At 37.8% G+C, this 14808-nt stretch overlaps 1 protein-coding gene across 1 annotated transcript; it reads right to left on the bottom strand.

The window, feature by feature from the left end:
• Positions 1-2445: 2445 nt before the first annotated feature.
• Positions 2446-14576, bottom strand: LOC100888773 (galanin receptor type 2-like). The gene is made up of 2 exons (XM_003727121.3): positions 14355-14576; positions 2446-4137 (listed from the first exon to the last, which is right to left on the bottom strand). Exon 2 carries the CDS (start codon positions 4094-4096, stop codon positions 2921-2923), a length of 1176 nt encoding a protein of 391 aa, XP_003727169.2. The 5' UTR covers positions 4097-4137; positions 14355-14576; the 3' UTR covers positions 2446-2920.
• Positions 14577-14808: the final 232 nt, after the last annotated feature.

The following is a 14808-nucleotide window of genomic DNA, read 5'->3' as shown; positions in this document are numbered from 1 at the left end:
GGGGTGGTTTAGGGGGTTAAACCCCCCCCCTTTGGTATTTTTATATGTATAAACCCCCCTAAAAATCCCTAACCCCGAGACCAAAAAAAAAAAAAAGTGTCCTCTTACCTTATTTCTAAAGGATCTAAGACAAAGTTACCGGATCCCTTTAAAATCGTTTAAACCTTGAAAGGTTTCAGAACACATTCAGACGGGTCACATGAAGGATAAAATGTTCAAGTTACCATTTGTAGCACGCGAGTTGCGCATTTATATCTAGCGTCAACTCAACATTGATCCTGTTCATGACGTTGATATATCGCTACCCTGGTCCGCTATTTTTTACATGTAGTGGGTTTGTTGTGGCTCTTCTGCTAAAATATTAACGTCATACGAATTTGTTGTGATTACTGATGTGGTATCTTTAGATATTATTTTGTTCATGTCCTGCAGCGCCGTCCGTATTTGTTGCTACTTTCGCTGTTGTTCTTTTCGTAATGTCATGTTTTTTCACTCTTTTGTTTTGAAATATCACATATCCATACCATTGAACATACTGCACACTGTACATATGCTTTATATGACCGACAATAATATATTCTTTATTTCACTCCACACTCACTCAATCTCTCTTTCTCTCTCTCTCTCTCTCTCTCTCTCTCTCTCTCTCTAATATCCCCATGTCTCATTTACTCCTAGCTCTACTCTGTTTTCTTTCTTCTCTCTCTCTCTCTCTCTCTATTTCTTTCCTGTATTCTCTCACAAATACTTAGAGCCTCTTCCCGTCCATGGCCGCACCATTGAGGGAATAATGAGAAGGGCAACGACCGATAAAACATTACAAAAATACTTGGACAGAATATGGCTATTATGCAAGAAGTGACAAACTACATATTTTTTTATAAATGCACGAAATAAGGGGTTTTCAGACACAAAAAGTGTTACCCCCCCCCCCCCCCGACATTTTTTTTACCCGGGTGGAGAGGGCGACACAGGGAAAGCAAGATGCCATTATTGAAAATTTACTTTGGAGAAATATCATATAGGACTTTTTATTCATCTTTGTATACACAGTGTATACAAACATGTACATTGTCCATTTAATGGCAAACGTGAGAACACTCTTTAAAAGAAAGTTCAAAATGGCAATATAATTCCTTAATAGTGCGCTATGTCGTTTGCCTGGAATTATACCGGCTATATCGTTGCTTTAAGGTTTTTATTTTGATATCAATTTGGAAAGAGTTACATTGAAATATTCAAATTTTTGTTAGGTGTATACTTACTTTGTCATTTTTTTTGGATACGCTTGTATTGCACAGGACAGGTAGGGCCATAACATGATTACAAAATCGTTATCATTGTAAGAAACAGTTAAATGAAAAAAATGTTTAGTTCTTCAACTTGATAGTTGAGTTCTGTTGCAGCTGGTGCCACACAAAATAATTTTTGATAGTGGGATAATGAAAAAACTGAGTGTCAAGTTTGAAAGAACATACAATTTAAAAGACAAAACCATCTTTGCTTGATCAAAATCGGTTCAGAGACGGGTGAAATATTCATAAATATAACCATTTGTAATATTTGTGAACCACCACAAATATTAGATAATTTGAAACAGCCGTTGAAAAAACGAAATAGCGCGTTCTACTTTTTATTCCAGCCAATGCCGATGTTGGCTTTTCGTTGGCTTTTTCGTGTTGGTTACGATAGACACAACCAGCCTGCCCATGTGTTGTTATTATTAATTAATTGATTGATTAACAGTCAATGTATTTATTTTAAAGTAGAGCTGAATTGGTATGATCGTATTGGCTCAATTTCACACATTTTGGGGTCTAAAATTACCTTCATAGCAATTTTAGGTCCTAAAATGGCATTAAAAATGTCATAAATAAGAATAAGAGCAATAACCATGCACTTTGAAGGCATTCGCGGTCTGAAACAAGAACTCAACTATTCCTTTAAGAGAATTCATATGACATATTATTTACTTTAGAATTTCAAGAATAGCAATTAAAGACAACATGCTTAAGAAATATTAGGTTATTACTACATATAGTTTCCACAAGTAACCCTGTTAATATATACAGTATTTCGTGTTTCTCATATATATATATATATATATATAAATACCTCAATGTCAATGTGATAATACTTCACGATCAAATTAAAATAAAATAAGATAACATAAAGTAGAGCAAACAAGACTAAACTAAACTAATCTCTGCTGTATAATGTAAGCTCTTACATCTACAAGCTGAGCTTGTTAATAGGTTCCTCACATTTCACCCTGTATTACCTTCTATACATTTAATTTCGACGTCTTTTCAAAGAATTAATTATATGATGTGACACTTTTAGTATATTTCATATTATGTTCAAATTTGTCAATTATGTGAATTCTTTTTGTGTGAAATATGAAACAAATAAACTTGAAACTTGAAATTTGGAACATGAATTTTGATTTTTGTTATAAACATTCAGAAATGTTCCGCAAAAAAAAAGAGGAGAATTTCCCCAAATTACACGAAAAAAAACGATTCTCAAACTCTCAAAGAGAAATCATATATTAAACGACTAATGTAAAAACTATCATCCGTGCGTTCATGTCTTACAAGTTCGATTGACATATATTCTACATCTTCGGTACGAAGAACAAGACCCCAAAACATCGACATTACTTCCTTTACAAACTTTAAATGAATAAAGCTATTGTAGTGAGTAACTATACGAAAAAATGATCAAAAGCGCTACCTTGAAGAAATCTTAACCATTTAGTTAACATTGTTATCATTAACCTTTTTTTGAGTTCATCAAGCACATTAAACACGTCATCATCGACGCTCTCCACACTGTTCACATTGAGGACAGACCTCTAAAATCAGTGACCCTACTGAAACCTACTCCTCGTGTTGAATAGGACTTAAATGATAAATAATTACACGACTGTGTTGTCAACAGACGATAATTTAGTGACATTTGTATCAGTAGTGGCGTTGCTAGTCTCATCTATGACTGCAAAGACAGATTGAAGTCTGATAGACGGTACGTTCCTAAAGAGTTCTTTGAGAGCCTGTCTGAAGTTCGGGTTCCTGGCGGCGTAGATGATAGGGTTCGCACAGGAGTTGACGAAAGCAAGGACTACGAAGGAGCGGTAGAGGGGGCTGTCGAAGTGCGAGAAGTCGATAATACCGACGGTGACAGCAAGGAATCCAAACTGATCAGGCGTCCAGCAGATGATGAAGATAACGACAACGATAAAGAGAATTTCTATGACGCGACGTCGGGCCACCAAAAAAAGTTTATTCGGCCGCCGGCTCTGGTTTTCAGCGGAGTAAGGCTGGGCGCGCTCTCGAAGGGTTCGGATGGTGAATACATAGGCCAGGATCATGACTGATACGGGTACCAAGTACTCTGAGATGAAGAAGAAGATTCCGATGAACTTCTGGAAAGATGGCGTCGGGAAGCCCAAAGCACAATTTCCTTCGAAGATGTAGTGGATGTAGAAACTGACGGTGTTGATGACCAAGGAGATTATCCATATGCCACCTATTGCGAGGGACGTTGTTCTGGAGGTAAAGAATCGCTTGAATATGATCGGGTACCTCACAGCCATGAGCCTTTCTATTGAGATGGTGGTGAGGGTAAATATGGACGCGCAGATGGATGTCCACATGAGGGAATTGGAGTGGATGATCCGACAGTAGAGCTGCGCTGCTACGGTGTCTGGAAGCGTCTTCACTTGAGCGTGAGGAATGATGAACACCGACGTCAAGAAGTCGGCCAGAGCCAACCCAGCGATCAGGGTATCGGTGGAGCAAAGCTTTTTCTTGACACGGAAGAGTACCAACATCACCAGGGAGTTTCCGATGATGCCAGCGATGGCTAGGATCAACTGAATCACCTCCCACCATTCCCAACTGATCGGTATCCATGACCACACGACTGGCACCACTGCGTCGGTGAAGTTGGTAACAGTCACATTTTCGCTCATGTTCGCGCCAAATATCGAGAGACCTGACGAGGTCATGTAAAAGTCAGATGACATGAGCGGAGATGTGTCAGTCTTCATTGTCGCAGAAACTCCCGTAATATTCATTCCTATACGTGCCATGCTGGAGAATCCCAATCAAGTAGTTCAGTAGGTATGATGGTCTGTTAATTAAAGAAGGAAAAAATATTATTTCACAGTATTTCACATGTAACCCCCGTGAAAACAGAAACTGGTAACATGAAACTTCGCCGAATTGTTCCACCGTAGCTATTTTCGAGGAAATTAACTTCAACGAATTGCAAAAATTTGAGTTTATCAGTTGTGGTTTTTTCTTTAATGTTCTATATAAAGACACATATGTCCTCGTTTCACACACAACACGTTTTCCTTTTGTAAAGTGATTGACAACATATGGCTAATAAAAATGTCCATTTGCATACAAATGATAAAATATAGAGTGAAAGCACTTGTCTTCTTTTCATGTTTTGTTTCGTTAGTGGCAAAATGTGAAAGTAAGAATAATAGCACGTTCCGTTCATGTCGAAACTTATTTTTAACTACAGTTTTATATCTATTTTATTTGATGTTATACAGGGTAGTTTTATTCAGTTCCACCGAAAGCCAATGGACCAGCTTTTCAAGATGATAATACCAACTTTAACAAATGTACGAACATGTAAAATATCCAAATAAACATATATCTTTTAGAAAAAAACAGCTAGAACACAAATCGATATTTACCCTTACTTCAAGGGCTTGCAACAAACAGTCACGTGTCACGTATCACGTGTCACGTTCACGTTTTGTGCTGTTTCGTAAAATAGGTGACTCTAACTTACGAAGTGTAGAGCATACCATTCGTTGTTTTTCACACCGGTAAACACGAAGGATCACGTCTACCAAAACGTGACGTGAGTGTTAAGTCAATATTTCTAAAATTGCAAGCGCTTGTTACTCAGACTAGTCATGACGTCAACGCAATATGTATGATTTGAGTATGTACGTACGTACAGTATACGTATCGCTTGCGTCTAACTAGGTGACAACGCGTCACGACGATATCGACGAGGACGAGGCCGGCACGGTTCGACGACATGGCGATCGAGACTAGCCAGCGCTCAGCGAGCCGCAGATTATCGTATGTTGATACCTTATATGTGACACACTGGCAGGTCACTAATTGGTGAGGGGTCCATGGACGGGGCCCCCAGGAGCTCAGGGGTTGTAGGCATTAAATTACCGTCAGAAGAGCATCCAGGTGCCCGCCTTAGGGCACTAGGTGGAATCCAGGGGGGCAGAGCTCCCGGAAGCTCAGGGGGTTTTAGGCATTTGATCACGGTCCTTATTATTTGTGTCAAAGGCAGGTCACTATTTTTTCTTTCTTTCTTCATTAATTTGACATTTTCCCACAAATGCATAAAAAAGTATAATTTACTAAACATTGAAGAAGAAAAAAACCCGAAAAATTATGTCATCTCAGCAACATTTGTAAATCACCGGTATCGAATAAGAAATAAACCGCGTTTGAATTATATTTGGGGGGCATCTGTCAGCCCCCCCCCCCCCCCACCTCCCAAGCTCCCCCTCCCCCCCCCCCCCCATCAGTACGCCAGTTGGGGCCCTCCGATCTACACCTTGTTGGCGGGACAAATCATAACTGATCTCCCCTACCTTTCTTCTTTCTTTTTTCCGCCTTTCTCTCCTCTTTTTCTTTCCTTTCCCTTCCTTCTCTCTGTTTCAGGTTTGCAAGGGGGGCCCCGATCCACACGTTGTTGGCTGGATTAATCGCAACTGTTCTCCCTTTCTTTTTTTTTCTTTTCTTCCTGTTTTTTTGTTCCGTTTTAGCTCTCCTCTTTCCCTTTCCCTAATTCCTCCCCCCATTTTTTTTTCGGGGGGGGGGGCGGGGACAAGGGCCTTTTGGCCACCCGAACTACAACTTGTTGGCGGGAGAATTGCAACTGATATCCCTCTTATTTTTTCTTTTCTTCTTCCTCTTTTTTCCTTCCCTCTTTCCCTTTTTCCTTTCCCTTTCCTTCCTTCTCTCTGCCCCTGCCCCCTTGTTTCGCCGCCCCTGCAAGAACCTATGGTAATAGTATTTGTTTCATCCATTTACAGAATTAGTCGAGCATACATATACGCAGAGTAAACCACAGAGTTACACAACATATTCTGGCCTGAAGCAGCTTTTTTTGCCATTAGTCTCTTCTCAATGACAATTTGCATTATTTTTCTTAACGCCAGCGTCAATTTACGTGAGCTTTCTTAGATATCATATAGCAAATCAACAAATTGTTGGGTCACGTAACCCAACACTTTGTAGATCTGGGTGACCTGTTTCACGAAAGGGCGGAAGACGTGAACGTGATACGTGATACGTGACCGTTCGTTGCAAGCCTACTACAAGAGTTTACAGAAGAAAATTAATCTTCATTAAAAATCATTCGAATATATTATTTTCAATTCTTTGTTATCTTATGAGATTAGTTTTTGAGTAAATTCCCCAAAACAGTACAACACTCATCAATGTGTTGCAAGAAGAGTGAGGATAAAATTGTTTTACGAGTTAAATAAGGCTTAGTTCTCCGGATAATCCCAATTACACGAAATATTTTATAACACACCCTACTGACATTTTTGGACCAATTTAAACCTGGATCCAAAATAATTCCTGAATATTTAAATTCTTCAACAAAATCAATTGTTATGCCATTATTATATTGAATAACAAATTATTTTTTTTTCGTTTTTTTTTTCTTTGGACAAAACATCATTACCCTGTCTTGTCGAAATTAAAAAAATAATCTTTTTGATACTTTTTTTATTTACAAACTGATATAATGACACTTTGACATTATTTATCAAACATTTCAATACGGCACAAATCATTAATGTAAATACAGAATAACCAAGGCCCCAAAATTGAACCTTAGCTACTCCGCAATTAACTGTAACAGTTAAAACACCACTTATACAACCATTTATTATGAACGCATTGTTGTCTACTAAGCAAATATTCTGAACAAACCTTTTAATTCTACTTAAGAGAGACCCGGTAATATTTTGTTTTCAAAAATATTTTTTCTTCAATTTTCGAGCCCTCCACAGGGCTCCCTCCACAGGCTATTTATTAATAATAATCAATATATGAAGGAAAAGATCAAATGCCTTACATAGGTGTAAAAAAGTCACATAAACTAGTGGATGTTGAATTAAATATTCTGAAACCGTAGTGGTATTGGTTTAATAATGAAAACTGGATAAAAAACGAATATAAATTTGTATGACCAGCCTTAGATTTTTTTTAAAAAGGCAAAACTGATATAGGCCTAGGTCTGCAACAATTTAGATCATTCTTTACGTTATTTGTATAGATTTGTATAACTTTAGAGAGTTTAAAGTCAGAAGGTATTTTAGATGCCAGTGATTTATTATACAGTTTAGTCAATGGTTCAGAAATAACATTTGCAGCTAATTTCAAAAGTCTACGATGCATATTCACAAATACAATACAAGTAGATTTATGAAAATCGATATTCCTCAATTCTATTTTCACATTATCAATTTCTATAGCTGAAAATTTAAACACATGAGGAACTTACTTTATAGTCGTATTATTCATAGTAACTGTCGTATTATGATGGTCATATTTATCACATACTCCATTAAAATGATTTATTAAAAGCGTTCGCTAAATCTTTGTCATCTTTATTTATACATGACTGTAACACCATCAATTAAAAACAAAAAAACTATCAAATTCTTTTTACCATCTGGTAGTGTTTCATTCATTGTCCTACATGTTTTCTGCATATCATTATTCATGTCATTGAAAATAAATTTATAATGCTTTTTCTCTAACTTTTCTTTAAGTTATTTGCTCTTTTTCGATAATTTGTATACTTTAACGTGAAAAGCTAATCTTTGAGATTTTTCACAAAAATGTAATTCTTTTATTTTTTGGGTAATATTTATTTTATCAAACTGTTTTATATTTATTACAACCCCATAGGCAAAGTAGGATGTTTCATTTTAAAAATAACATTTATCAAAGAATGATCACTATTAAAGTCCTACATAATGTACTCCATAGGTTAAAACTCCCAATCTTCTAGAAAATAAAATCAAGTTATTCCCTCAGAAAGTTGATAAAGAGGACAAATTTCTTCAATTTTAAGAAAATAAATCGAGCTAGCATATTGCAGTTAGAATTCCCTATAGTTATAACATTATTTGATAGAGAAAAAAAACATCGTGTAGACGTTCTTTAAAGATATGAACAACCCATATCACTATCAGGTTTTCTGTAAAACACACCGAGAAAATTAAAAGAATGCTTCGGTTATATTAGTTCAATCTCCCCACATTTAATATATTCACTTCCTAAATCAAATCGTTTCTTATATCAAGGTAAACATTCTCCAATGTAACATACCACTCCGCCACTTCCTTTCTGTTCATTAAAAAAATAAATTTGGAATGCTTAATAGGGACTGTAAGAAAGACTATCATCAAGCCAAGTATCTGGTAGTGATAGACTATCATAAGGGTACTTTTTTTATAGATATTTCAATACCTTCTTTCTTATTTTCTAAAGTTCTTACATTAAGGAGGCTTAATTTTAAACCCTTTATAGAAGAAAAAGAATCTCAATTCGGTTCTCTGGCATGTGACATCTCTTCAAGTAATACACAATCATTTACATTTAAAATTGGATCACATGATCAATCGTCTCGTCCATAACATGGTAACTGCTCCATCAGGCAGTGTGAGCATTGGGAATATATAAAATGTATTTCAGAATCAACGATATGTTTATATATGTTTGTACATTGCATATGAACCTTGTAACAGTGCGTACAGAGTTGAGCACGTTAGTGTTCCTACTGCCCTTTCACAACGAGCACATGTGAAATATCACCATATATAAAAGTTATACAGGGGGGTGTTTCACAAATATTCTAAGTTGAACTTATCTCTAAGTTGGACTTAACAGTTATGGAAAGCCATTAGCATCCTTGAAAATATTTTGTAAAAGTTATTTTAAAAGGCATAAAATGTTGATTCAAATCATTCATTTTTTCTATTATCATGGGAGATTTCATGTTCTTGATGTGGAATTTATGTATTTATTTATCTAAAATACTTAAATTTTTGCTTTTGAATATATTTCATTATGAGGCTACAAATGGCTCTCCATAATATTTAAGTCCAACTTAGAGTTAAGTTTGACTTAGAATCTTTGTGAAACACCCACCTGGTCATTAAATAACATTGTGTACAATACACATATTAAAGGACCTAGCGATGAATAAAGCACGGGGGCGGCATAATAAGGGTAAAGAAGATTAATCAATGCAATAGAGGCATTTGGTACACAATTAGTTCGAATTTCGTTAGGCTTATAGTTATTTCCTGTAAGATTTAAACAAAGAAAAAAAGAGCAAAAACAACAACATATTCGAAGTTGAGATTAAAGGGCAAAAGCAATTAATTTTACTATCAAGCAGGTAACGATTCAAAAGCATGAATCATATTTACAGGACATTCACCGAGCTAATCAATGTATTTCAAGAAAGTGATGACCTTTTTATATTAAAAAGGACCCGATTTGATAGCGGTTACCATGGCTAACCTGCGACTAAGTAATAATAATAATAATAATACATGAGATTTATATAGCGCCATTATCCATTTTAATTAAATGCTCAAGGCGCTTCAAAATATTAAGGAACACATTACATCATGACAAAGAATCGTGTACATTTACATGAGAAAAAAAAATACAAAATACAAAAATGAAAGAATGAATGTCTGTCTTCAAAACGCAAAATTAAACAAATGGGATTTAAGGTTGCTCTTAAAAGATGTTGAAGAGTCGGAGTTCTTCAGCTCCTGTGGAAGTGAATTCCACAGGGCTGGTCCGGCATGAGCAAAAGCTCGTTCCCCCCAAGATTTCTTTGAAAGCGGTATGTGGAAGATCGGAGGGTACGTGTGGGTTGGTAGAGGTGAACTAAAGACTGGTTGTATTCAGGAGCTGTTCTGTTCATGATTTGATGAACTAAAAGAAGGATTTTGAAAATTATACGTTCTTTTACGGGCAACCAATGGAGATTTTGTAAGATAGGTGTAATGTGACTATGTTTGCTTGACAGAGAAATGATGCGTGCAGCTGCGTTTTGTAGTTTTTGTAACTGTGCAATTTGTGAATTTGGTAAATTATAGAGTAAACTGTTGCCGAAATCCAAACGTGAAGAAATAAGTGAGTGAACAGGTTTCTCTGTTGCCGAGCGAGTCAGATATTTCCGTATGAAGCCAATATTGCGCAATTGATATCGAACTGATCTGGAAATGCTTGTGATTTGTTTAGACATAGACATTTGAGAATCAAGAATGACGCCAAGATCGCGACATGAATTTGATAAGGGAATGGTGTTACCGGAAATAGAAATTGAGTCTATATTTAATTTATTCAACTGAGATTTTGAGCCGAAAAGAATGAATTCGCATTTACTATGATTTAATAGCAGAGAATGTGACTTCATCCAGGCGTCAATATCAGCGATGCAATTTTCCAAATTTTGCAAGGTTTGGGAAGCTCGAATTTGATGCGGCGGAAAAGAAACAAAAACTTGTATGTCATCTGCATATAAATCATAACGAACAGAATGACGTTGAAAAACATTTCTGAGACCAGTTAAATATATTGAAAATAAGGTGGGCCCGCCCACAGAGCCACGGGGTACTCCACAGCCAAGTGGCCTGGGGGAGGATGTGAAACCATTTAAAAGGACAGACTGTGAATGGCATGAAAGATAGGATTCAAACCACTCAAGAGCCTGGTCCTGGATACCCAGACTTGTGAGAGTATTTACAAGTATTTTGTGATCTGCGGTGTCGAAGGCTGAGGACATATCTAAAAGGACCATGGCAGTGACGGATCCGGAGTCCATTTCTCGTAAGATTGAGCTTGAAACATTGATTAGAAGGGTCTCAACACTATGATGATGGCGGTAAGCCGACTGTAAAGGGTCGAATAAATTGTGTTCCAGCAAATAATCTGAGAGTCTAGAGAACACGACTCTCTCTAGAATTTTGAACAAAAATGGCAGATTACACACAGGACGGTAATTTTTCAGGGATTCATTGTCCAAAGAGGGTTTTTTCAACAAAGGGCGTATAAGTGCTGTTTTAAGACTGAGGGTACAGTGGCTTGATTCATACTAAGATTAACAATGTGAGAGATAATCGGGGCAAATATCGGAGCGCAATCTTTTAAAAGAACGGTAGGAACTGGATCTAATGGACAAGATTTAGGGGGCAATTTACGAAGAAGGGAAAGAATTTCATCTGCGGTGGTATGTTGAAAGGTCGTTAGTGTGGAAGAGGTGACAGGTTCCAGTGGTATAACATTTGGATTAAGACTGTCTCGGATTTTGTTAACTTTTAAACAGAAGAACTGAATAAACGTCTCAGCCATGGAATTGCCATCAACATATGACGGCAATGGAGAAGACTGTTTGCGGTTCAAGAGTCGATTGGCGACATTGTAGAGTTTCTTGTGATCATCGCCGCAGTCCTCAATGAGTCTGGTGTGGTATGAACGTTTTGCCTTGGAGACAAGGTAGCTCACCCGGTCTCTCTGAGCACAAAACATCTCTCGGTCAATCTGGAGCTTTCCATTGTCCCACCATTTCCTCTCGAGTCTCCGCCGCTCTTTCTTCGCTTCGGTGATGCCATGGTTATACCAAGGACTGTCTTGATGAGCTCTTACTTTCCGAGTCTTGGCTGGAGCATGGGAGTTCAGTAACCTGCAGAGTTCTGAGTTGTAGCGGATAACGGCAGCATCGACGCTCTCTGTTGCTGAAGACATGATGCTACTGTTAGTAACATCGTTGGCGAAATCAGTCCTGTTGATGCCCTTGATATTACGAGAGGAAAAAGTTGCATTTTTCCGCTGGGGCTTGTCGAAACGTAGCAAACAGGTAACAGCAGAGTGATCAGAGATACCGGGTATTACTCGTAGGCGAGAGTACAACAGTCTATCGGAGTTCCTGACTAGAATGACATCAAGGATATGGCCATGGTCGTGCGTAGGCGTAGTCACCAACTGGCAGAGTCCATGGCCGTCGACAAGATCATTGAACCTTTGGGTGTGTTGGGATGAGAGATTGTCTAAATGTATATTAAGATCTCCTGTGATGACCAGAGGAGATAATTGATACAATTTCTCATCCAACAGATCTGAGAATTCATTAATAAACAATGTAAAAGATTGATAACCTGTTGGTCTATACATGACTAAGATCTCAAGATTAGTCGTGCCATTGGAGACCACGGCTGACATAGATTCAAAACTTGTATAGTTAACTAATTGGTTAATATGTGCAGAGAGATTGTCCCTGTACAAGAGCCCGACACCACCTCCACGCCTGGAGGCTCTGGGGTGGTGCAGAAATGCAAAGCCAGGGGGAGTGAGGTCAGCTATGACTGCATCATCAGATGCAGACAGCCATGTCTCACTGATAGCAGCGATATCACATTTGTTATCCTTAACAAAATCATTAAAGATTGTGGATTTATTTCGAAGGGAGCGTGCATTGATAGTACATAATTTAAGATGGTCTTCGAATCCGTCACGGCCACCCCTTTTCCCCCGATGTGTCCTCAGCCGTCGCCCGATACCTAGGGATAAAATCCTCCCCCAGACCAAGGTGTTGTCCTCACGCCATTTTTCACATTTACATGTACTTCCGGAATTGAGTGAGTGTAGAAATTCACTCGTATACTGAATCTTATGAATATCCAAAGTCGTGGCTGAGTCATCACCAGAAGGGCCTGGATTAGGGTTAATATCCCCACAACTTAGTAGTTTGACATGATAGGTTGACACAGAATTGTGATAGTACAGTATGGGACCCCCAATGTACTTTCCCTGGGCCGTATGCATAAAAAGTAGCAATTGCTTGTGCTAGCCTTTTACTTGAATCCGTATGCATAAACATAAGCAATTGCTTGCAAGCAAATGCTTTTGCTAGCAAGCACAAGCAATTGCTTGATGTCCGCAAGCAATTGCTTAAAGATCAAGCAATTGCTTAAAAACCGGCGTACGCATAAAACGAACCTTTTGCTTGTTCTTATAAGCAATTGCTTACGTTTTTTCAAGCTCCGTCATAGCAGCTTGAGCTCTTGCTTAATCGGGACGTTCGCGGTTAAGCATCATGTTTATGCTCGTTAGAGAAAAACCAAAGTTGTACAGGAGTATAATAAATCATGTGTGCATGTATCGGTGTTTTTTTTCATTTTGTTCTGAAATATGTCATCCTGGAATGTTATACTGCCATGTCAGGAAAGGCTACCCCACACGCATGACATTTGAATACACTACTAGTATGCGAAACCCGCCTTTGTTCTCCCATGAATGATGTTCGCACCGGCGTGACGTCGCTATTGTTGAGATCGTAAGCAATTGCTTGCTGGAGGCAAGCAAAAGGTTTGAGCACAAGCAAAATGTTATGCATACGGATTTAAGCAATTGCTTGAGCTTGATCTTTTGCTTGACAAGCAATTGCTTGTGCTTGAAGCAATTGCTTGCAAGCAATTGCTACTTTTTATGCATACGGCCCATTGAACTGCTGAGAGTAGCTAGCTCTTATACAACAATAAGTATGTGGTAGCTGAGTGCTTCTACACAAGAGAAGCACCACCAATACAATGGAATACAATTTCAATGGTATCATTGTGTCTGTGAGAGTGATCACACAATGCCAAATACATGTACAGTATGGTCTATGTATAGGCAAAACAGAAATGGCTGTACCTACATACAGTATGCCTTGAAAAATTGAACAGGAGCAGTGATATAGACACGCAGATTGTTAAATTATTGTTAAGCTAAAGATTCGAACCTGTGATCCGCATTTCGGTGAATCGTCAACTAAATCCCAACTGATCTGGCAGCAGTGAACCAATTTGATTAGCCTTTTTTCGGACTCTCCTTACAGGGACTGCTGGTGTGACCGATTGCCAAAAATCATCTGTAGATACCTGAACTTGCAATTGCACATTATTAATAAGACAGAATAAAAACAAACAATAAAAAAAAAAAAAAAAAAAAACATTAAGAAAACAATGATGTAGACTACATTGTGTAGCTTCTCAGGAAAAGAAATGATTGAGGTAAAGCTGGAAAGCGTTCTATGAACAAATCCCATACTTACCTTTACCATGCAAACACACACGAATTGTTTACCTTCAAAGTCCGTGTGATTTTAATATAGAGAATAAGCCAAGTCAGAATAAATGATGACAAGAATAAGCACAGGAGGAATAAAGTGAGAGAAAGCTGGAAAGCAATAAAAGCACTAGTAGATAAACTTACCTCTGATCTACTAAACAAACACACAACTTTCATCCGTTTCCAAGCGATTGTAGAGAACAAGTTCATTTAAAAGAAATATAATGAGCACAACTTTGTTTTTCGACCAGTATAAGAGGTAGCCCAAATCCTTGACACAGTCGTGTGATTGGTCCAGGAAATAACTCCCTCTATTTCCTTGAATTCAGCAAGTAGCAGAGGTATACCAGTACTTTATTCTTTATTCATAGAAAACGCACCGAAACACCATCACAAAGGTGTATTAAAGCACGCATGTGTGCGTGTAAGAGTGAGAGACGGACACAGAGAGAAAGAGAGAGAGAGAGAGAGTGGAATATTTATCTTGATTTGTTGAAGAGCCTGTAACTTGAATATTGGCTTCAGACATTTCCTGAACACTCTTGGCAAAGTGTCAAAGAAATGTACAATCAACATCTAAGATTACATTAGACCACCT

Source organism: Strongylocentrotus purpuratus, unplaced genomic scaffold (genome assembly GCF_000002235.5).
Source record: "Strongylocentrotus purpuratus isolate Spur 01 unplaced genomic scaffold, Spur_5.0 spur5_scaffold_19, whole genome shotgun sequence".
Taxonomy (NCBI): Eukaryota; Metazoa; Echinodermata; class Echinoidea; order Camarodonta; family Strongylocentrotidae; genus Strongylocentrotus; species Strongylocentrotus purpuratus.
Note: the sequence above shows the minus strand (reverse complement) of the source record. Positions and strands in the feature narration are given on the sequence as shown.

Bases quoted from the DNA above. Each gene is read 5' to 3' on its own strand.
- LOC100888773 (XM_003727121.3), bottom strand. From the start codon at position 4,096: ATGGCACGTATAGGAATGAATATTACGGGAGTTTCTGCGACAATGAAG.